This window comes from Heliangelus exortis, chromosome 1 (assembly GCF_036169615.1).
Source record: "Heliangelus exortis chromosome 1, bHelExo1.hap1, whole genome shotgun sequence".
Lineage (NCBI taxonomy): Eukaryota > Metazoa > Chordata > Aves > Apodiformes > Trochilidae > Heliangelus > Heliangelus exortis.
The window spans coordinates 107,122,122-107,146,958 of NC_092422.1; the positions used below are offsets into that span (position 1 = coordinate 107,122,122).

Below are 24,837 nucleotides of genomic sequence, written 5' to 3' on the forward strand. Positions count from 1 at the left end.
GTTGTTCTTATTAATAAGGTCTGATTCCAGTACCCTCTTACCCTAACATTCATGCTATTGTTTTTTCCCCCTCTACAGTTTCCTGATCAGGGATAGATCTGCTTGCCTGGGGCAAGCACTAGTTCAATTGACAGAATTACTTTAAGGGCAGTTTCAAGCTCTCTATATCTTTTCTTCTATCAGCATTGTGTCTGGGAGAAATATATTAGCACTTCCAAACTTTTCCTGTGGCAAAGATGCTGAAGGCAAAGCACAGACTTATTCCCCATCCCTGGCTCAAGGCCCTGCTTCTGCTTGTACCTGGTGTGGCTGCCTCTGTATTCATTTTAGAACACTATGATGTTTTTTTGACAAAAAATGAAATAACTGCTACATCCAGCTTTCTGACACAAAACCTCCATTCCTGCACATGTATTCTAGCTTTTCCTAACCGTACCAGTTGGTCTTGTAAAAGTTATTAACTCCTTCTACAAACACTGCCTTAATCCACTCAGAAATATCCTTTCCAACTTGGCATTGTTATATTGCATCAATTTGTTGAATACTAGAATAGTTAAACCTTTTTTGCTAGTGTTACACAGATGGGAAAAAATACCTTTTGACCATTAGTTAGAGCATACCATTCTTTTGTGAAAAAGACTCCGGTGTACATAAAAAAATAAATAATCAATTTTATGGAGATTTATTGGCCTCGGAATTGACAAAGAAATGATAAAACTGAGTTCCCAAGCTAATTGCCTAGAAAACAATGCAAACTAAGAGTCATGCTTTTAACACAAGGGCTGCGTGTGCAGGGCATTAAATGCCAACTACGTTTCCTTCAAGATCCTGATGATTACAGAATTACTTGCAAGTAAAACAAAAAGTAATTGGCTGTATATTGCTGTTGGTTAAAAATCTTGTAAATGCTCCTTCCCGTCCATGCTGAATATACATTACAGGCTCCCTCATAGCCCTAATAAAAATAACAACAATTAAAAGCTCCTGCACTGTGGGGTTTTTGGCTGCGGATTTTTAATGCTGACCCCAGAGGTTCCCAAGATCAGGTGATGGAGACTGCAAGGAGAATAATCCCTTCACACCAATAATTAAGGGCAGCCTGTATAGTAACTGTGTTCTGTCATGAAAAAACAGATAATAAACACATGCACATGTGTTAAGCTGTACTACTTTACAGCTCATTCTGTGCAAACATAATAATTTACATTTTCATTTTAACAGCATGAATTGCCCTAAAGGTAGCAAAAAAATAAAAAGGGCCTAGCCAAAGAAGGCAAAGGGAGAGGATCTGAGGAGGTGAAACATTTTTACTCCTTTGAAGTAATATTATAGGATTTGTAATAAGGCTGAAGGGAATAGTTCATGGCTGGACCCTTTTTTAAAGTAATTCAGAATAAACTGACTGAAATAAACCAGCTGCTGTATTTAAGATGCTGAAAGTTTACGACAGCCATGGAAGTTACTTTATTCTTTTTTAGTTCATAGAAGCATTTTTTCTGTTCTTTTAGGAAGACTGTAATTAGGCAGAATAGAGTTTCAGCAGCCACAGATGGACGTACATACAAATCCTAACAGATAAATAGCTGTAGAATCAATAAAATTCAAACATTTCTAACAGAAATACCAGGTCCATGATTGGCTCTGCTCTTAGTACACAGTGAATCAGCATGGCACTACTCAGAAAACAGTACGTAAATATCTAAAGCCAAATTAAAAGCAATTTAATCCACTGGAATTTAACAGCACTGACATGTTTCAGAATAGTGATTGCAACTTTCCATTGTGTGGGAGTAAGGAGAGCAAATTCTGACCTGTTATTTGTCTTTGACACTTTTTTTACTGGCTGCTTTTATTTTATAACCTCATTAAATTTGGATGATGAAGCATTAATTCTATGAGCCACATGTAACCACATAGATTTTATTTTTTGAGACTAGTTGTTTAGCAGTTGTTGGGCTTCAGGAAGCATACCCACTGTTACAGCTCATGTATCCCATGACAATGCAGGGGAAGGAGCACTCATGGTGGGGATATACTTGCTCAAAGCTCTCTTGAGATAAGGAGGGGCTCCAAACTGAAAATAATAATGATACGAATATTCAGAGAACAGTTACTCCATTGTCACAGGGATTAGAGGAAGGAGTTCTAATTTCGTACTACTGCAGGTAAATCCCTTATTAAAATGTTAATTCAATTATATTTGGTGGGGAGGCAACTGATTATGGTGCCAACAGCTAGTTTCTTGCAGACGGTACAGTGCCATTGTTGTGTGGAAAAAACCACACATACATTAACCTTACAACATGACAAGCAATAGAAATATGATTCAACATGGTTTACAAGATGTAGCAGGATATTTATCTGGAGCTGAAACAGTTTCAAAGACAAACTACTCCTCATTAAAAACCTTCTCATTAGACAGGGAGAATTCTGTAGATTAAAAATAGAAATTTCCACTCTCGGTATTGATGAAGGGTATTATTTTCTCCCTGAAAAGATGAAAAAAATTCAAAATGCAGTGATAAAAAACCTAAACCCTAACAATCCCCCCTACTCCTGATGAAGAATGTTAAACTTCACCTCCCTGTCCGCTAAGCTACTCCTGCTCCAAAAGGAATTTATTCCTATTTTAAAGAGGGTATGCAACTTGGACTGTGATTTAGTCTTCAAGATCCACAGCTCCTCTGCTGTGAAAATGTGCTGTAGAGTCCAGTACACTGCAGAGAGGATCCAAGATCAGAGAGGAGCTGGAACACTGCAGGATAATATTCCCCTAGAGCAAGCTACTTCTTCCTGGGAGTCAGGACACATACCTGGGCTCAAAAAATCAACACTTCTTCCCCTAAGTATCTCCTGGATGGGATCCTGCTCCAAGCTGTTCCTCTCACAGGGCACAGACCAATGACCCGGAGTAGCCATGAATAAAGTCCCATTTTTAAAGTCCCTTATTAAAAATAAGACATCCCAAAACAGAACAGAACCCAAACATCAGAAGCAGATAGGCTTCAGGTTTGACTTTTAAACATGTTTCAATTGTAGCCTGGGTTCCTCAGGGTCAGCAAAACCTCACATCCTTAAATATATACATGTTTTCTCATACAAAGACAAATGAAAGGTTTTCTTTTGGAGAGAAGAGATGAGACAAGATCCAAAGAAAGCATAAGCATTCATAGTTGCAAGCAGGGATTCAGGACTTAAACAAAAACATCTTTGTAAACAGAGCTAGATTTAAAAATCTAATTAATTCATGAGAAACTTGTTTAGCAGTTATTGTTACTGAAGAAACAAATCCAAATGACTTTTAAGCTTATGCTTAGAACTAATCTAAACCAAATCATTACTGGGTCGATTTTGTCAAGCAAACAGTTTCAAAAGTCCCTTCAGTAGTTATCAAGACAGGTTTTGTTGATTTTATGTATTGCTTTGGGAAAAAAAAAATATTAATTTCTTAGATTTCATGCAGCTGATAATGAGGAAGCTGAAGTTACACTGCATTTCAGCAATGCACAGAAGAATCAACATCATATTGTTAACCATGTGCATTGTTTTAACATACACAGCAATGTTTTGCTCATTACTAACTTGAACACAGATGAAAGAATTTGAAATGAAGAGAAATTGTTTGGGGAAAATCTCCTTACCCACAAGAGAGGAGATAATTCTCTTCCCAATTTCACTTTGGTTTAAGTGAGGTATGACTTTTTTTTTCTTTTTTTTTTTTAAATATAAAAATACCAGTTATCTAAGGGATGAATTCAACAGATCTGGAATCATTAAAATGCTACATTGACTTACAATGGCCATTCCCAAAATGTAGTCTTTTCTCATCAGTGCCATGTTTAGACTTCTTGTATCCACAGAATCTACAAGCAACAGAGAAAAAAAATTAATATAGAGACTTTTATTTGTTAACTGCAGGTGGAAACAGAATAAAATGCTTTCCCTCCACAATTAAGTGCCTGTTTCAAAGTTTAATGGTTCTCTGTGCCCTATAGAGGCATGTTATGTTCTCAGGGAATTTGAGGAAATTGGCTAATGAGAGGATTTGTTGATTTTTGACCCCTACAGTTTAATTTTACAATTGCCTAAGAATGTGTTTATAGCATTTTTTAACAACTGCTGTATGATTGGGGTTGCTAATGTTAGTGGGCTCATTACTGAGCAAGATGCAGTATTGGGAGCTCCTGGGCAGCAGACAAAGGAGAAGGTGCAAACCAGCCATGCTACTGCCCAACAACACCCAATTTCCCATCCTCATCAAGGCCCCTCAGGGAAAGGGAATTAGGAGCAAATGTGCAAAGCAGACAACAAACTCACCTCCCAATCAGGATGTACACCACAACTGTGAGGAGAATAATGGCTACTGCTGCTGAAATGGCAATCATTACGACCTGGCTATTCTCACTGGAAATGGAGAATGCTGGAAAGTTAACACAAAAATATATAAATAACCTCCCCCACACAGAACATTGATTTCATCACAGTTGACACTCATACAGGGAACAGACAGATTAAGTCATCACTGGTCTGCCAAATATTTCATCTACTAAATAATTTTTCATCAGACAAATAAATACAAGGGAAGAAAACAAAAGAATCTTTGACAATTTACCAAAATTGTTTCTGCTGCTGCTGTTTTTCATTCTTGCTGATTGGAGAAACTGCTGTTAAACTGATACTTGCATATATAAACATATATGTACATATAAGCATGTATATCCTGACATACATATATTTTGTCATGGTCAGTAAGGAATTTTTCCTTGGCAAGAAAACCCAGCCAGCAAATAATAATCAACCTCACTTTCCCTTCCGCATGATGGAAAGTGCTTTAATGAACTAAGCTTCCTGGCTATGCTTAACAGTATCCTTGCAAAGATTTTGAGAAGCTGGGGTACACAGAAGCAGATAGAAGAACTACCCTATGGTTAATCAATGCTTATAGGAAAACGAAGGGCTATTTTCTGCCTAGATTGGATGCTTCCTTGTGGTTTCTAAACATGGAGCTCTGGTGTGGAAGATTGCCATACAGTGTCAGGACACCTTTTGATCTTAGTTGTTATGAACAATCTTCAGACACCTACCAAACTTCAGCAGGCATGTGCTGTCCTTCAAGGCAGTTGTGCAAACTGAGCTGAGACTCAGCACTCCTGCTTCCCACAAATTGGGCAGTTTGTTTACATGACTGCTTGAAGTCACATCATCCCCCTTGGGAAGAAGCCTCTGCCTATTGCAGACCTACAACCAAAGTCACATGTTTATGATAAATGGGACAGAGGAATCAAGCGATATAATTTGGTGTCTGTGTAACTTGTAGGTTCATTACTGCACCCTGTGTCCTGTTGTCCTCCACATTTTCGGTCAGCTACATTATTATTGTTGTTGTTGTTGTTACTATTATTCTAATGACTATTACTTTTACTAGCGTTATTGTTTATAAATAAAAAGCCTCATTATCACTGAAACTGATTTTTTAGTTCTTGCTGTACCTGTCTGTCTTGAGTTGCTGCTTCATTCTATATGCCAAAGATATTGGATACCACCATGACAGCAATTCATATCTACTTTTTTTAAAAAAGAAGCTTGTTTGCTTTTCAGAATAAAAGCTAAAGTGGGGCAGGAAGAAGTCAGGATGAAATACATAATATATCTGAAAGAAAGCATGATGCAAAGTGCAAGACTATTTGGCTTACCCTACTCTTGGTTAAAACTTCGCTGCTTTTAGCAGAACACTTCTTACATCATGGATTCTCAAGCCTTATGAGTACATGAATAAACCTTGTAAGGCTGTATCAGAATCATAGTCCTTAGTGGTATTATGACTGAACAGCAGATATAATTTTCCTGTAAAAGTCTGACCTTCTAAAAACAGTCTTTGATTGTGCATCATCAGTCTACATCAATAACTGGGTACCTAAGCAAAGTCTGACTTTTTGACGCATTAATCCACTTTCAACGTCTAGAAGTTCTGATTTACCATATAGTACCAAGTGATGAGAAAGTAACATTTAAGACTATGAGCTCTATTAAGACTGTTTCTGATAAAGCAGCAGAACTTGTATAAGGATATTGGCTGAATAATGTTACCATGCAGGCATTAAAGAAAAAGGAAAAGGAGTTCAAGATCAGTAAAAACTTCCCTAGGGGAACCTAGAAACACAGTGACATAGAGAAGGAGCCAAAGTGTTCAGCTTTCTGACCAGCTGCTCAGCTGAACAACCTTCCTCCCTGGCCTGTGCATATCAGTTTCATCTCAAGGCTACATAAGAGGCATCAGCTACACTTCACAGCAAAGTGCAGAGTTACGGAGTGACCCACAGGAGCACTGGACAAATATAACATTAATTGTCTTGGAGCAGGGGTTTACAGTCCATAGGGTTCAGGTCACAAATTTGGAACAGCATTCAGCATTGAATCCAGTTTCCTGTCCAACTTTCTCTTTCAGCAGGCATCAGTTCTGGCACAATGCAGAGGTGAGGTAGGGAATGTAAGAAAATACCACTTATGATACTCATAGTATAATCTTTATAGCATGTTTCAAGTTTAATGATAAATCATAAACTTATATAGTAACTCTACCCAGAAAGACACATCACAAACAGTTAGTAGCTGCATTTACTAAGCTAGAAAGAGAGCATACTAAACTAGAAGAAAGCAGCCATTCAAATCAGTCAGAAACTGGGCAGGATGTCAGTTTAAACCATTTGAACAAATACATACAATCTGGACTGGTTTCAAATTCAAACTTGCGGCTGTTTGTCCCGTATCCAGCTGCAGTTCGGGCTCTGATTTGGAAGACATAAGTGGTATCAGGTTTGAGGCCACTGATGGTAACGTTGGTGCCTTTGGCTCTCAGTATAGTATAGCTTGTCTCTTGTTCCTGCTTTTGGGAAGAGAAATGATCAGATTAAAACCACACCCTCAAAAAGAGGAAAAAATAGGTGGTTGGTAAAAAATTAGTACAAATCACGTGGAGAGCACCAGTATTTTTTTTTTCAACACTTATAGTCTGACAAATGCTTATACAGCCATTCATTTTCAATCAGCTAAAATCTTTTGACTAGCAAGAAATCTACATCATTAGAGTCTCTAAGGCCTGGTGCTGCAAATCAAATGCTTAGCATACGGACTACATGACTTTTATTAAACAGCTTTGCATCATTTTGTCCACAGCCTGCAATACAACAAGAAAATGAAGATAAAGATGTTATTTAATAGCCATAAACCAGATTTGCCTACTGCACTGAACTGGAAGTTGAAACTGGCCCATTTGGACACTTTAGGGCTCTGTAGAGCTCTTGCAGGATGCAGGTTTTACTGCCTCACATTTTACAAGACAGTGTTTATCTTTACAAGAATCAGAAGAGAAACTCCACTCAAGCTCTCCAGTTCAGCCCTGAAAACTATTATGCTATAAAAACTATGAGCTTGATGCATCTATTCGGGAAAAACCCCACTGATCCTGTTCCTGAAGGAATCTTGGGCTTTAGAAGATAGACAGGAAAAGTTTGGCTGCTTCTTACTGCTTTTTGCTAAAAAACCACAAATTATGTGTCCAGTACAGATCATATATTCACAACCACTCTGCTTAATATTCACACATTTCTGACATAAGGACTCGATACACAATATGAAATGGACCATTTTTCCAATGTAGTAAGTTTGAATATAAATCATACTGTGTAAAAAGCTAATTCTGACAGAAGAATGTCTCAGTTGGACTGTAAGCACATAGTCTAAAAATTTAAGTATTCATTTGGAGCCTGAGGTATTGCTTAGCTTACTTAAGCCACCCTGTACCAAAAGAGGATTTCCAGCTTCCTAAAAATGGCACCTGGAACTGCCTCAGAACAAAACTTGGACAGCAGCCACACATGTGGGGATCTGTGAGAATCTCAGTTGTTTAGGTTCCCAACTATAAACTTTTTAATTCTGGAGGTGGGGGGGATTTGGGATTTCATACACTGCTCTTTTACTATGAGTACTTTGAAATACACTAAAACTATTCAGTTTTACCTGGTTGAAAGCAGAAACTGGGTAAAGATAACATTTGTCGGATGCACACGATCTCTCCCAACTGCTACTATGTTTTACAGCATTACAGTAGCTTTCAAAGTACTGATGTTTTAATTTTGAAAACACTAGAGTGCTGAGGCACAAGTACAGAGGTTGGAAAATACTTAACACTCTCCTTGCCAAAGCCATCTCACCTTCACATGACAAGCTCAAGTAACTAGACTTGCTTAACTGTGCTTGCTCTACTGTGTTGTCTAGTGTAAGAAAGTCAGATTTATTCTAAGTTAGTAAGTGGACATCAGTATGGTGCCACTTCAGCTTTGCTACCCTGGTCTTGGAAGTCTTTGATATGTGAGCAAATGGAAAAGTTTATACCATACTTACAAAAAAAGCCAGCAAGCCAATATCTCAATAGAATATCCACTTTAATGCACATGAATAACCACAGTGAAGGGAAACTACTACTACCACTACTACTACTACTACTGCTACTACTACTACTAATTAAAAAAAGCTATGTTGTGCCTAAAAGCTACCATCGAGAATCAAAACCTCTGATAAGGTGAGCTATACCTGGTCTTCGAGGAATGACTATAAAAATGTTTAACATGACCCCTTTTCTTTGCACACTAGAAATAAAAATGAAATCAGCATTGGACCTCCTCACAGGTTTCCAATACTTCTCTGAAAAACTTTTCCCTTATAAATTCAGGGGAGAAAAATTACAGGAAGATATTTTAAGGTGCTAAGAGGTTTGCATAAAATTATTATTTTTGAACTAACAAAGGCCTTATAATTTGCAGGCTTTCCTTATCTCATCATTCACTTGAATGTAGACAACTGTTTTCCTTTCAAAGACATAATAATCTTGCTTTTAAAACAAAAAATCTTTTGTGTATGGTATGACTGGGCATTCATTTTGATCTCCCTTCTGGCTGCTTTTATGAAATGAAAACATTTCCTTCTTGTGCAGATACATACGTGCAAGAGAAAATATAGTCATGGTGCTGTCTGTTAATAATCCACAATGGAACTTGGAAAATAAACGTTTAAAACAATGGTATGGAGGATGTAATGATATCTTAGTTTATGGAAAGCTTTTTACACACATATTTTGAAAGCCATTTTTTATGTTACCAGTAATCAAATCAGTGAAACACCACATAAAAGCCCAAGTTTATCTTTCTTCAGGATGAAGTAAAACTTCAGAGATACAGTACTATAGCTGCCATAAGCAAAAAGAATATACAAAAATGAGAGTCAGCCTTTGCCAAGCAGAACTTTAATCAAACACTCTGATGATAAACTTGAACTTGGATGCACAAAGCATATTCTTTCTGAATATTTCTGCATAGTTTACCAGACACAGTCTTTACTGGGAAGCAAATCCCACTAGTGTTAGTGTCTCACTTGCAAATGACATTTTATAATTTTGAACTATGTTTAACAAAAGACATACATTTGGATACATTTAATATTTACAGTGGCAGAACTAGTGATAACAAACAGTATGTCCTTTTCAGATAAGGACAGTAAGTGTTTATATTATATGAGGAAGAACATTTTCTCCATAAGCTACATCTACACTAGAGAGGCCAAAGCCAGACTACTCATCCTCAGGAGGAATCCACACTTCAGTGTTGGTCCCCCTTATTGCCAGGCATGAATTGTTCATCCATAAGACCTCATGGAGTATAAATGTCCTATATATCATCAAAGCCATAATGATAAGTGTGAAAACAACTGAGAGCATTTGCATATGACTTACTTTTTCAGCCTCAGAAAGAGCACAAAATAGATATAGTTTTTTGTTTGCTGGCTTTAACCAGTCTACTGAGCACAAAATTTCAATGACAGCAAAGGCAAGTCTATTTTAGCAATGTTAGAATTAAATTAAATTTCACTTGTTTGCAGCAGACTTCACCTTAATAAAGTGTGTGGGATTTACTTATAATAATTGTAAGCCACATATTTAAATGAAGCATTTAATAGTTTGTGTGGTATTAAGGAGATGGCTTTTTTGAATATTTGCATGACAAGATAGTCCTTCCACAGAAATAACTATGTGAGTAAGGATAAGGAGGAAGAAAAAAACCTGACTTTTGTTCCATGAGCACTTTGACAGCTGACATGCTTAAAATCCAGCACAGCACATGCAAAAAGGAACTGACATTATGAGCAGTTGAAGACTGATATCAGAAACCAGAGGGACACACAGACAACACTCCAAATATCTCTTTCAAACTGAACCAGAGAAAATATTTTAAGTGTTACAAAACTTAGATTTATCCTTCCAAATCTATCAGTCAAATGTTGTGTTGCCTTATTCAGCATGCCACTCATAACAGCATCACAAGGACAGGTTTTCTTTAGACAAGCAAATCTAGTCTACAGATGTATGAATCTCAGGAAAAGATGTCAAAGAAGTATTTCCTTCTCAAAAACACCACTGAAGACCAAACAAACTCTAGCAGAGGACAATGGTATAAAATAAACAACTACATAACATAAAGAAATGGTTGTAGGCAAGTAGTATTATTAAAGAACTGCTCTGAGACAGGTGATAATAACTTGAGAGATTTACTCAGCTCAACAACACTATATGGATGGACTAAGCTGACTTGTCATTTGGTACCATTAAGTTCACATAAAATGTTATGCCCTACCATAAAATAAGTGCCTAGAAGTCCCATACAGTATTCCTCTGAAAGAGGATTTTCTTCCTTTCAAATGTTTTGAACAAATTGCAGCTGGGGTCATAGAACCAGGCCCTATAGATTTTTACAGAAAATACAATTCTGTTCCAAACAGTAAGTCAAAAAATTGTCACTCTCAGTTCATAATGTTAGGCATTAAAACCCTGCAGGTTCATTCCATAAAGTTAAAATAGTTTCCCAAACCTGTAGCTCCTGATTTCTCTAGAAACCTCACATAAAGCTTTATTCTCTCATGGTCACACAAGTGAAATCACTGTTGGAAAAAACCTTAATAGTTACCTAATTGCCCTTGCAGAAAGTATTTTCCACTTACTTTATTCAAATAACACATTAGAAAAACTACATGATACCATAATTTACGTATAGAACATTCTATTTTTATTCCCAATCTATATCCAACATCCTGAATATCAGTAACACTCAGTTGCCCATAAATACCACACATTGTTTCAATTTTAAAAACAGTTTAACAAAGTAAAAACCTCAAACATGGGCACGGACAAGGCCTGTGACAGGATTAGGCTGACCTGTGTTACTTTTATGCTGTATTTATTAATTTCTAAGAAGTTACAAAAGATACACAAAGTGAAAACAAGCAGGAGGGAAAAGACTCAATATAAATCATCTACCAGAAATCAGGTATGACTTGTCAGAATAATACCTAGATTGCTAATTGTGAAGGGTTTATTTCCTAGTAGCTGCCACATACCAGCAGTGGGGTTTTTTGATGAGCACAAGCAGGATGATTTCTGAAGTAGAAAATCAAATGGATTGGGTAAATTTAAAAAGAAAGCTCTCTTTTCAAAAGCGGGAGGGAATGGGGGGCAGGAGGGGGAGGGGAGCTGCTTGGAGCTCTCAGACGGATAAGCAGCATCCAAAGATGTTTGGAAAATAAATGAAGACCAACAATCTACCTTGTGCTGCACTTAGGTAAGATGAACATGTGCAGAGTAGTAGTTTTCAACCTTTTTCATTTTGCAGACTTATAAAGGGCAATGGATTACAATCCCCTTGACAATAGATCTGCTTTTCTTAGTTATCCTTCATAGACCCTGAGGAATAGGCTTCTGACTCCCCACAGGGCTGCAAAGCACTCATTAAAAACACTGGTGTCAGAAAGCTTTTTTGTTAGCTTTGTTTTGTTTTCTTTTTTCTTGTTTCTTTTTTTTTTAAAAAAAAAAAAAACAAAAACAACCTTTGGTCTAAATGGTCTGGCTCCTATTGACAAGCAGTTGGCTCTCCAGTTTAAGAAAGCTGCCTGGTGCAAAGGAAGTCTTGATCACAGACTTCAAAGGGAAGAAACACTTGTGCAAGAACAGCCTCATAGAACAGCCTCACGGGGCCAGTTGTCTTATGAAGCTGTCTCCTGACAGCCAGTTGCTCTGTAAGACTGGAGAGTGACAAATATTCTTGAATAAAGCAGGTCATTTTCAGTGTAGAATGATGATCAGAACACCACAAAATAAAAAAAACCAAACAAACAAACAACACGTACAGAAATAAAACCTCTCCATCATTCAATTAAAATGAACAAGAGGGAAAATATTCTATCTTTGGAGCAACTGAAGCCCAAGAGACCACCTTAAGCCACCATTCACAACACACTGATGTCCTGCACCCCACAGTACCCACACAGACAGCCAGACGAGGAATTCCACTGGGGGAAACTGGAGATGGAGCTGAGATGGGGCTACTGTAGCTCTTGGAAAACAAAGATATGACCAATGGCAGCAAGAGCAGCCAGGTAGCTCTTAAATGAAATGTAAGTTAATCATGCAGAGAAATAACCTGGCTGTGCAAAACAGGCTAAAGTTCTGCATTTTTTGGACTGTGAACTCGTTGTGAGGTAAACAGATCTTGCAAGCAGTATCAGAAGGCAGTATCTATTTTCTTTTCTTCAAAAAATTTGGAAATAAGAGACCCTAAATAATTCCTGTATCCTGTCACTACTGAAAATGTACGAAAAAAGAGATTATGATATATGGGCTGTCTTTCACTTTTTAAGCACAGAATCCAGACTTGATCCTGTCGCTATTGAAATTAGCAGAAAAAAATCCAAAGTGAAAATCTACAGAATCCTGTTTTACAAGATGAGACTGAACTATTTAGAAAACTTACTTTCCCCCTTTTTATCAGTGTTACTATATTTATTTAGATTTTTACCAAGGTCTTTGAAAGTTCAAATGCTCACCAAAAAACCCTCACAAAATCAGATGACATTAATTTGGGAGAAATATTTTCAGAATGTGGCCTTCCAGTTCACATCAGCATGGACTACCAATATCATATACCTATCCCAGGTACAATTACAAGCTGGGTACAGAGTGGGTTGAAGAGAAGGAGTTGTTGAGTGATGTGTGGCACAACATGAGCTGGCAGTGTGCTCATGCAGCTCAGAAGGTCAGCAGTATCCTAGGATGCATCAAGAGGAGTGTGGCCAGCAGATCAAGAGAGGTGATTCTACCCCTCTACTCTGCACTTGTGAGAACCCACCTTGAATACTGTGTCCAGTTATTGTGTCCCTCCCCATTTGAAGGACACAGATCTGTTGGATGAGTCTAGAGGAGGGCCACAAAGATGATCCAGGGGCTGGAGCACCTCTCCTATGAGGTCAGGCTGAGGTGCTGGGATTGTTCAGCCTGAAGAAGAGAAGACTCTGGGGGGACCTTATAGCTGCCTTCCAATACCTGAAGGAAACCTACAGGAAGGCTGTAGAGGGACTTTTCATAAAAGTGTCCAGTGATAGGACAAAGAGAAATGGTTTTAAACTGAAGGAGAGTAACTTTAGACCAGATCTGAGGAGGAAGTTCTTCAGTATTTGGGTGGTGAGACTCAGAAACATCGCCCAGAGAAAATGTGGATGTCTCCTCCCTGGAGGTGTCCAGCGCCAGGTTGGATGGGGCTTTGAACAACCTTGTTTAGATGAGAGATGTCCCTGCCCATGGCAGAGAGGTTGGAGTAGATGATCTCTAATTCCCCTTCCAACTTCCATTCTGTTCCTGTGATACTGTCCCACTGGTAAACTCCATGAGAAAACTTAAGACTAACTGAATACTCATGAAGTCTTTTCATCACCAGTTTATAAGTGGATATTAGTATCACATGTTCCTTAAGAATGAGATTAATTAGCAATATAAGCCTGATTACTAGATACAAAGAGCAATTAGTAAATTCCAAGCTATACCATTATTTCTGATATTTTATCAAAGTTTATAAACCTCAATAGCAATATATTCATCAAAAGATTGCTTCTAATCAATCTAAAATTGATGACTCCTCACAAACTTCACAATGATTTATGGCTTTTCAGTTCTAACAAAGTTTTACTTTAAAAGCTCCTATTCTGATATGAAAATCTGATTTTCCTAAATACAGATCTATATAGGATGCCGAAATCAACAACTGTAAATACAAGCAAATGTCAACATGTGGTAGAACTTATTTAATGGCAGATTTTTTTGGTAGCTATTTACTAACCATTTATTAATTGCATGTGAAATTGTATGTAGATACAAAATGTATGCATATACAAAACTGTATGTATATACAATTTTATACAATTACTAATGAAAAGTGGGAACTTTCATACTCCAAATCACTGAAAGGATTGCGCATCTTTTTTCCAAATCATTTTTTTGTAAAAGATGCTTGTGCCACAGGGAAGGACCAGCACAGGGATGCTGAAAAAGAAATGTATAAACTCTGACAGCATAACAGAACTAAGTAAACTTACTCAGTGAAAAAGTAATCTTAGTGAAGTAAACTTGTTAAGAGAAAAATAAAAAGCATTACATCTTATCTGCATTACTTTCTATATTTGCTCTGATGTATTTGGCAATGACCCTGGGAGACAACACAATTTCTTTTCATGATCCCCTTCCCAAAACTGAAGTTGCAACACTTGATGTCACTGAGGCAGACAATGAGTGAACGGGGCTGTCTCTGAATACTTGCCACAGGCAAGACTCAACAATTCCATTATATAACCATCCCAAAACCCTTCCCTTTAATCTCTTTTTCCCACCTTTTCATAGTATTTGACCTCGTAGTCCAAGATGATCCCATTCGGATGTTCGGGTTCTTGCCAAGACAGAGACACACTGTTCCTGGATGTCCTGTCTTTCCTTATAACTGTGATGGGGGATGGAGCTGTAAAGGGGGTGGGGGGAGGCAGGGGGAGAGAAAAAAGCAAACTGAGTTTATCTTTGTTCCAATCCTTGGCAAAGAGTATTGTTTCCATTTAAAAGACTCACGAGCATAGGTCTGGATTTGTATCAACATTCAGCAGCTGGATTATAGTCCTGGTACATGTCTTAAAGCATGTTGGCCTCAAAGAAAATTAACTGAGATTTTCTGTTAGACTGGTGGACCAGTGGCAAGGCAGCAGATGGTTTCGATCTGCTACTACAGTGTAAGCAATGAAACCCGTTTGATATACTAAAATAAGAGAACAAAATAACAGAACTGCCTATTTGTTATAATGCTGAACTATTATCTTTACCAGACACTGAAGAACTCTGATAACATTTTCATATGCAAGTTCAATATGGTGCTGGGATGCATTACATACAAGGAGCTCCTGGCATCCATGGATAGTAATAACCATCAGTGCACTGCAGAACACAGCCTCTTTTATTATGTTATTTGGTAAGCTCTCCAGATACAAATTGCTCCCATATACACTTCTCCTTTACCACATTTCTTTGAAAATGAAATTTGGAAAAAAAAAAATAACCTCATCTCTGTTCTGTATTAATCAGTTAGGCATAACAACTGATTGCATGCCACAAAATCACCCACCACCCAAAGCTTGGAAGTACTGTCAGAGTTACGGAAAAAAATAATAATTACCTATAATTCTTGAACATCAGCTCAGCTTCAGACCACCCAACTCTACACATTTTTCCAAGACCAGGCCTAGGTTTCCTGAACTCACTGAAAGCTATGCAATTTTTAAATATTTTCTTTTTTTTTTCTTCTTGGTTGGTTTCCCACACCAAATGCTTCTCTTCCATGGCTCTCACCAAAATTAATCAGATGATAGCTTACAGATCACAGATTAAAGGTTTTAAGTGTCATTTAAAAAAACCCCAAAAACCCAAAACAAAACATAAAAACTTTTACCAAGAAACAGCCTTTTATCTTAACATGTAAAACAAATGTGTTTGTAAATTCAACATTGTGCTATCCTAATAAAAAGGCTCTAGCTGATATAAACAATTTAATTTCAGCTGAATCCTGTGAAGCTTTTACTGTTCATATAAAACTTGCATTTTACAGGCATTACACATTTGCATTCATTAGCCAGTGTTCTTTCTGTTTGGGTTTTCATTCCTGCAAGAGAGTTTTTAAAAGTCAGCAAAAAAGAATTTTCAACTAAAATAAAATTTGGAAAATTCATGCTGTCGTTGATTTTGCCTAAACTTTTATCAAAACACATCTTCCAGTCTTGAGTTGTAATCTAAATGGTGACATCCTCTAATAACTGAGCATTTAGAAATCTAGGTACACCTGCACATACATAAATATGCATTTCCACATTAATTCTTCATTGAAACACATCCTCTGAGTAGCATTTTCATAACAGTTAGGTCATGATAGCTTTCTGAGAAGATTAAAAATTTGCAAAACTTTTTTTTTCCCAGTAGGAAGAATTTATCCTGAACTTAAATTACTGAAATAAAATTTTGGAGGTTTTTTTTTTTTGGTGGCTTCTGGTTTTTTTTTGTTTGTTTTTTAGTTGGTAGGTTTGTTTCATTTTTAAAAGTAGAAGGGGAAAGAGTGTCATGATGAAGACCTGAAAAGCAGTAGGGCTAGGTATACAGGACTGTTATAATTAACATCCTTCAGCAATTCCACTTGAATTCCACTCAGGCACAAACCAGCACCAGAGCCAAAATACAAAGTGGTTATCTAGCTGGACTGCTCTACTGTAGCCAGCTCTAAGTTAACTCATATACCCATGCTTGCTGCTTTTATGCTCTTATAAGTCATTTTTATGTCTTTTTTTAAAGTCAAGCTATAAATCTTTTTTTTTTTTTTTTTTTTTTTTTTAATTTGCATGGGAATAGATTGCCAAGCCCAGTACCCCAGCTGGAAACATTTCCCATTAAAGTAACATTAATACAGATTTTATGAATAATTAATATATGATGAACAGAAATGACTTTTCCTCTAATAAATTATGGTAAATCGTACTATAACACATTCTCATGGAAGTCTGAAATAGTCTTATATGCTCCAGTACCAATGTGTTTTAAAAATAGCTTTCTTCCAACACCGTATTTTGAGCTCATTTACACACATCTCTGCAGATGCTTAGCAACTTATCTCACAGCATTTTATTAGAAAACTGTCTGCTCTGCAGTTATCAATAACATCATAAAACATTCATATACCTTTTCTAATCCCTTGGGTTCCTGAAACTGCTTAGAAATTATATATACTGAATGTCTGGGAGAGAGAGAGCATCCCACAGATGGCCAAGTGGAGGGGGGAGGGATCGTAACAGGGAACACAAATTTTCAGGCACCTTTACCCCCACGCAAAGAACATATCTGAGTTCTGCAATACATTGCCTGCAATGAGAGGCCACTCCAACAGCTACTGGACCTCTGAGCTAGGGAAATCATGTGTTCCAAATCAGCATAAATCACCACCTTATCTTAAGTATGTGGATTACAAAAGTTACCTAGTTTTAAGGCACTATTCCTCAGCTCATAAAGGACAAGTGTCTGTCTTCATATATTTTGTTTTTTAACTATTTTTTTCTAGAGGATAAACCACACTATTTGTGTTAAGAGGGGAAGATATGTATTTGCAACTTAATATTAATTTTTAACCTTATATTGTCTTTTTCATCTAGTAAAACTATCTTGTCTATCACCCGAGCATTTTAATTTTGAAGCACACAACATGTTAAAAATAAAGACTCAATATCAGGGTACAGATTTCCTAACTTCCCTGCTGTCCCATTCATCTCTGTGTGTTCACCCTGGACTTTACAAGCAATAGTTGACACTGATTCCCCTCTGTGATTCTGTGACAAAACAGAGCCCTGGAGAGAACATCCCTCACAAGAACCTCACCCAGCAGTTCCTTTCCTACCACTATGTCAGGCTGTACCCTCTTCAAAGGACAGGTGAAACTGTGCTGTATTGCTCACAAGATGATTTCAGCACTGGGACACTTCTTTTGCAAAAAGTGGAGTAGGAAAGAGCAAGGATAACTCTTGATGTGAGCATGCCTGAGAGCCAGTCCCCCCACAGACAGGGGCAGAGGAGTCAGGATGCTGTGCCTGGAGGGGCTGCCACCTTGCACAGCTTTTCACTGCTGCAGCCTGCATATCTATCTATATCTATATCATCTATATCTATCTATATCTATCTATATCTATCTATATCTATCTATATCTATATCTATATCTATATATCTATATCTATATCTATATCTATATCTATATCTATATCTATATCTATATCTATATCTATATCTAATCTATATCTAATCTATATCTATATCTATATCATCTATATCTATATCTTCCTCTTTACTACATTGTTTTTTTCCCTGTATTCAGAACTGCCTCCTTTGTTCACACACAGAACAGACTGATGAACACAGGCCATATTTTGATTTGATTAAGATGAGATAAAATTAAAAAAAAAAAAAACACCATCACAGCACATGGCATAACCTTGCTTTGCTGGTCTGCAAGACGGATACTGTTAAAGTTTTAAATCTTAATGCAATCTTTTTTTCTTTTTCTGCTGTATCTGTTAGATAGGCAGGTTTGAAATGTGCTAGAAATCCTTGAACCCTAGTTTAAGAAAAAATATTGTTAGGAGGAATTCTAAGTTTAGACTTAAATCTACTACAATCAATGGATTTAATTAAGAATTAAGGCAGCCTGTTAACATGTCCTGCACAGGGACAGCCATATGACAACAGAGGGGACTTCCTGACCCGTGGTCGCAGCTCAGGGCAGTAATAACTTAACATTTAGACCATGGGCTTAATTTCTTTTTGTATGCCTCCCTAAATGCAATGCAATAAATCAAACCTTATAAATGGTGTTCTAAATAGTGCGCAAGCAAAATTAAGCCATGTTTTCTATTTTGTAACACAACTAATTCTCCTTTCTCACCAGAGCAACTCAGTTTTACTGCATTTTACTGTTTACTTGGAAGAGTTTGAAAATCCAGTTCAGAGAGAAACCACAGTTAAAAGAAAGTTAACCTAATAAACCATTAAACAATGAAAACACCTCCATGAGCAGTAATGCATAAAGTCTTCAGTTTCTGTATGATGAAGAGAACCAAGAGCTTCCTGTTTCCTGAAAGTCATTAAAGAGCTACAAAAGGATGAAACTGAATTGAAAATCCAGCTACAAAAAGGAACAGAGGCACTCCATATTTAGAATAGTAATTTTTCACTGCAGTTCCAAGACTTTTCTTTCTTAAATTAAAAGACAATTAGATTGTGCAGCAACAGAATTATAAGACAAATATTTTAAATGTCTGCAGCTTCCACTGACAAAACAGATTTTGTACTATGGGTTAGCAAATAACGAAACATTATGAAGTTTTTAGGATAAATTGAAGTTTAAAAAATTATATTAAAGCATCAATAGTGACACAAAGTTAGATTAAATTGATCTATCATTTAGAAAACATACATTTGGAGAGAGAACTTGAACTATTTTAGACTAAGAAGTTAAATTAACACTGTTTCAGCATTTTCTGGATGAAATTCTTTTATTGTTGCTTTGATTAATTTATTAGTTCTCTTAACTTCATTGAATAAGAGTTGAGTTTCTTCTATACTCAACTTTAGACTTGTATGTTCATGTATTGAGAGATTTAGTCTTGTTAGTTACATGCAATACACACAGAGGCATTTTTATGCATCAGATGGTTAGTATTTGCCTTGTACTAGAGTCTAGCTGGTTCACAACTAGTTTAAGCACTTAATATGAACACTCAAACCTCCCCAGAGTTACAAGGTGCTCAGTGTTGTTAGGTAGCATTTGTGACAACTGGGAATGTGGATGCTGAAAAGGCAACAAATGCAATGATCCAGGGAGCTTAGACTCACAAGTGTAAAAACCTCCCCACTCAAAACTATTGAAGGTGAAGCAAATAACCTGTAGGATCTAGCAGAGATGACAATAAAACTGCTGAAATTGATTTCCCAGTGAAACTGACCCAAACAGATCATTTGTTTTCCTCCGGTTTAATAGCAGCTGTATATAAATCTCCTTATGGACTTTTTCTTTATTCCTTGGTTATTGTTTTTGTATGTGACTGGCTTACAGATGTGCACATATGCTGGAAGAAAATTCCCTGTCCTGTGGCAGACTCAACTCAGTATTAACTTTGGGAAGCCATGTGTATAGAACTGCTGAAATATTTAGAGTCCTTTTGTTTCTTGCTTAGGTCTCTATATCACAAATTAAATTTTAGGGAAGGATTTAATTCTAAAATGACCATGACCTCCTCACCTCCAGCTATTGCTTGCAAATAGCCACCAGCACCAGAGAGCAAAACATTTCAAACTATGCTGAAAGATGGTGATCAAGAACATACCTGAGCCCACAGAACTGACTGTAATACCCAGACTGAAACTTCTTCATTGCTGAATGAATGGAAGCCTTGTTCCTTTTTCTCTCTTTAGAAAACTCTATTTCATTATCTAATCATAATACTGTCATCTGATATAATGTATAAATTTTCCTTAATGTCTCTAATGTCCCTAGGAGATAACATGGAACACAAGTAGTAAATAAAGATCATACTCTGAAAATTAAATATGCAGCCACTGACAGTAGAATCCACTGGGACCCAAGCCTAAATCTTTTAAGTCTTAGAGGACCAGTGTTCAAACCACAAAACTATCATACAATTTGAAGGGGAAAAAACTGATCTTTGAATGAACAAACTGATCTCTTGCACAGAAGTGTTTTCTCTGGAAAACTGGCATCACATCCACAGAGATAGGATAAATAGGAGAACTTGTCTTCATTCAAGAATTAGGTGCTCATGCATGGCACAGGTTGGTGCTGTTTGTAACACTGCAAATGCACATTTAACCCATGAAAAGTGCATGGAGGACGCTTAGTCTACAATTATCTAAAAGGTGGGTGCAGGGAAGATGGAGCTGGACTCTTTTCAGTAGTTCCCAGTGACAGGATGAGGGGCAATGGGCACAAGCTCGAACATAGGAAGTTCCATTTGAACATAAGAAAAAGCCTTTTTTCACTATGAGGGTGAAAAGGCACTGGAACAGGCTGCCTGGGGAGGTTGTGGAGTCCCCTTCTCTGCAGACATTCAAAACATGCCTGGATGCAGTCTGTGTAACATGACTGTCTATCTATCTTAAGATTACCCAACTATTCCACTACCAAACAGCATTTGATTCATGACAAAGTCCTCAGTAATGGCTTGCAAATCAGTGTAACAATACAACATCTCCATAATAGGGTCTAATTAATACACTATCTGTATGAACTGCTACAACTGTCTACAGAACCTTTACATCTCAAACATCTAGTTTGCGGGGTAACATCTATGGGGTTTATTAAAGATGATTTCTCCCAGGAAGCAGGAGCAAAATTTATTTAATTTAAACTTTCTCCAATTGCATTACTATTCATTTTCTCTGCCAAGTGCTGCTACCCACTGCCCTGGTGCTGAGGCCCAGGGCTGATCCCTCAGGCATATTCCATGAAGATCAGTCAGCCCCTCCTCCCCAGGTGCCTCCCAGGAGGCAGGAGGAGGGGAAAACAGTTACACTTTTAACAACACTTTGGAAACCTGCTAAACCCTACACCTTCCTCTTCCAGACACAATTACCCGCAGTTTCAATGTGTGTGCAGACACAGTCCTTTGCCCTGTAATCTGCAGGACACGTAGTTAAACCAGCACAGCACTTGTGTTCGTGTTCCTGCACCTTTTCCTTGAGCTGAAGCAGACTCCGTGTATTTTTATGACTTGGGCTGTAAAATGTCATCTCATTCCCTAACATCATTAGGTGACTGTCAGCCAGAATGCAACATACCTCCTCTGTTTTTCCCTGTCTAGACATTAGGGAACCTGTCCATCCCAAGAGCAAGAGGCTCCTGCCCTGCCATGTAAGCACACAGGACCCTCAACTCCAGATTCAGGTTGGATCCTAGCAGGATGCAATTGTTAGGAAGTGGATGAAATCATTTCCAGTTTCTGAGAGAGGGCTATTTACACATCAAAATGTGGAAGGAAACAAAATGGGACAAAACCTGAAGGATAAATAGAAGCAGGCTTACTTTGGATGAAACAAAGCAGAGTGTGGGAGCTGTGTATGTTTCTCCTAGAAAAAGGATGAAACACTTAAAGACTCATGGTTATTTTTAATGGATGTTTGCCTGCACTATCGCAGAGGTACCCAAATGCATCTGGAGGCTGGTGGAGTCCAGTCTGTACTTACAGACTCCAGAGTTGCTGCAGGCATTGCACAGGTGCTGTGAAGGATGGGTGACAGGGAACTGGAAAGGGGAAAACAAGCAGCTTCAGCAGAAATTGCAAAAAAAAAAGGCTGCTGCTTAATTTTCTCTGCACTCCTAAGTGGGGAGAAAGGCAGCCTTCTGGGCAGCAGCTGTCCCTGGACAAGTGATTATCGGAGATCATTTCTCACTCTTACAAATAAATTCTAAATTAAAAGCAAACTTCATTAAGTGTTGCACATTCTTTCTCCCTCTTTTTATTAAAAGAGATAGCAAATGCCTTCCACAGAGCAAACAAAATGTTAGACTTCCTCATATGTTTAACACATGTGTGATAAATCATGGTAATGCCCTGTCCTTTTGGGAAGCATCAGGCTGGACAAGGCATTTGCTTCAGAAACTGAAAACTATTGTGCCATGGCTTTCACAGATGTTATTTCAGAGAGGAGACAAATGCCATATATGCTTTCATAAGGACTCAGCCCAAAGGTACTCATAACACAAATGTTATTCTTTCTGTTCTCTGTTTGAGATGGTGATGGTGGGAGCTTTGCAATACACTTCATATTTTTCACTCAATGTATTTAAGACCATATCAGTCTAAAATAAACAGTTTTGCTTTGCCTTTCCTACCCCATTGTTACATTTCTTTATAGGACATGAGAGCCTCAAGCTTCCTGGTGTGAAGTTTTCAGAAAAAAAGGATGTATTCACAATGCTCATAACATCAACTGTCAGGTGCTGAATAAACTTTCCCCTATGAAAGTTTAGTTATTTGCCTAACCAGAGAAATACCAGCCACAATGTTCTTAAGAACCATCTCTAGAAATGCCAGTAGCCAAAACCAGAGATGACAATTGCCCTGAGGTAAGTAATTTATGATATAATGTACTTCTTTTAAGTAGTCACCACATCCTGCCAAACTGGTCTGTCTTTTCAACTTGGTCATAAAACATTGTGAATGGAAAAGAATGTTTTTCAAGCCTCTTGCCACGTCACCCTTTGATAGTGTCACAGATAGCTTTGGATCCTTTAATTGTCAAAGGATCTCTGATGGAACAGACTTGAAAAGAGATCACAACTTCATTATTATATTAATAATTCCATTGACAGGAATAGTCCCCAAACCCAAAGAAACAAGCAACATTCTTTTTCCCCCCCTGTCCCCAGCCTGCAAATTGTCTAGGTGGAATAGTTTCAAGAAGCAAGGGGAGTTGACAGTTTTGGTTATAGTGGAAGGAAACACAGACTGTTTTCCCACAATGATTATTGAGAATGCTAGAACAGATAAGGGAAAGAGAACCAGAAGTCTAAGGAATATTATTTAACTGAGTGCTAAGCATCCTGTTTACCTACATTTCTTTATTTTTGGTATTTCACCAAACCAAGATATTAAATGAGAATTCACACATAACCTCCTGTTAAAGACTATAACAGAAGCAAGTAAAGAAAACCATTATCCACTGATTGCTGAATACAACTTTGCCATGACTTCTGGAAAAGGTAGCTAAGAAGTATTTGAAGTGAAAACACTGGCTGAGACACAAACTTCAGCTGTGAACTTTCTCTAAGGTCATGAGCGTTCACATGAGGACTGCTCACAGAAGAGACCAATGTATGCCACAGACTGTGAAGCCTTGGCAGAGCTTCCTTGACATTCAAGGGAAAAGGGATCAAAGGCTTTGCAGGAAGAACATCTCTAGCTAATAACAGGCTATGCATAGAGTGACATTGTTAAAACACTTCCCTTTTATATCCCTAAAGGAGGATTTTTATTGAGTTAAAATGATCCTTGAATAGCCTCTGGGCTGAACTGTAAAACACATTTGAAAAGCGTAAAATCTTTATTTATGCCAGGAATGTACAAAACTCAAAAGATAAATGTCATTCAAAAAACAAGCATGTCCTAGGTATTCAGTACGTAATGGGGCACAGCTGTAATAACAGTCAGTGAACCAGAGACTCCCTACATCATGTCATTAGCTCACTTTTAATAAGTCTATCTTCTTGTCCCTTTTATAAGGACCATAGGGAAAGAAAGAAATATATCATGCACCAAACATCTGTGGCTTTCTCAAATTGTCTTTCTTAGAAGACAGATCTACTTAAGGGACCTGTCTTGGGATTTAGATTGTAAAGTGCACACAATCCTTTCTAAATATGGATTTTATTTTAAAAGGGAGCATCACACATTGTTTGTGAGTTGCTGAAGACAGTGCAGTCTAGATTAACAGAATAAAGGCTGATTATATAAAGAGCATCACGGTTCCTGCAGAGAATCAGACATACATTGAAATACAGCTTGGTGCTCAACTTGGTGCTGAATTTATTCTTTTGAAACTACAGATTTCAGGCAAATAACATTCTAGTTCTGAGAAAGCTTTAACAACTTTTCCTAGTAATCTTTGCATACAATGGCACTGAAAAATTTACTGATTCTTTTTCCATTTTAAAAGTTAATTTTCCCAAGCTAAAATCAAAGGATGGCTTGAAATTTTAAATCTGCAAGTGACACAAGTAGATCAAGATATTACAAACCAGCTATATATACCCTCTAAGAGTCTCCTTCTAATGATTCTTATTCCTGTACCTAGTGTTCAGTTTTGTTCTCAAGCCTTTTTAAAA

The 24,837-nt window shown here is 37.5% G+C and overlaps 1 protein-coding gene across 2 annotated transcripts in view; it reads right to left on the bottom strand.

Moving 5' to 3' along the window:
• Positions 1-24,837, bottom strand: part of EPHA3 (EPH receptor A3) — a 226,142-nt gene that overhangs the window by 45,358 nt on the left and 155,947 nt on the right. Inside the window, exons 6-9 of one of the 2 annotated variants that reach the window (XM_071757064.1) lie at positions 14,758-14,882; positions 6,721-6,883; positions 4,318-4,420; positions 3,796-3,863 (exon numbers count right to left, since the gene is read on the bottom strand). In XM_071757064.1, the coding sequence (XP_071613165.1) occupies positions 3,796-3,863; positions 4,318-4,420; positions 6,721-6,883; positions 14,758-14,882 (459 nt within the window). The remainder of the gene's footprint in view (positions 1-3,795; positions 3,864-4,317; positions 4,421-6,720; positions 6,884-14,757; positions 14,883-24,837) is intronic. The other variant, XM_071757057.1, reaches the window with a different exon arrangement.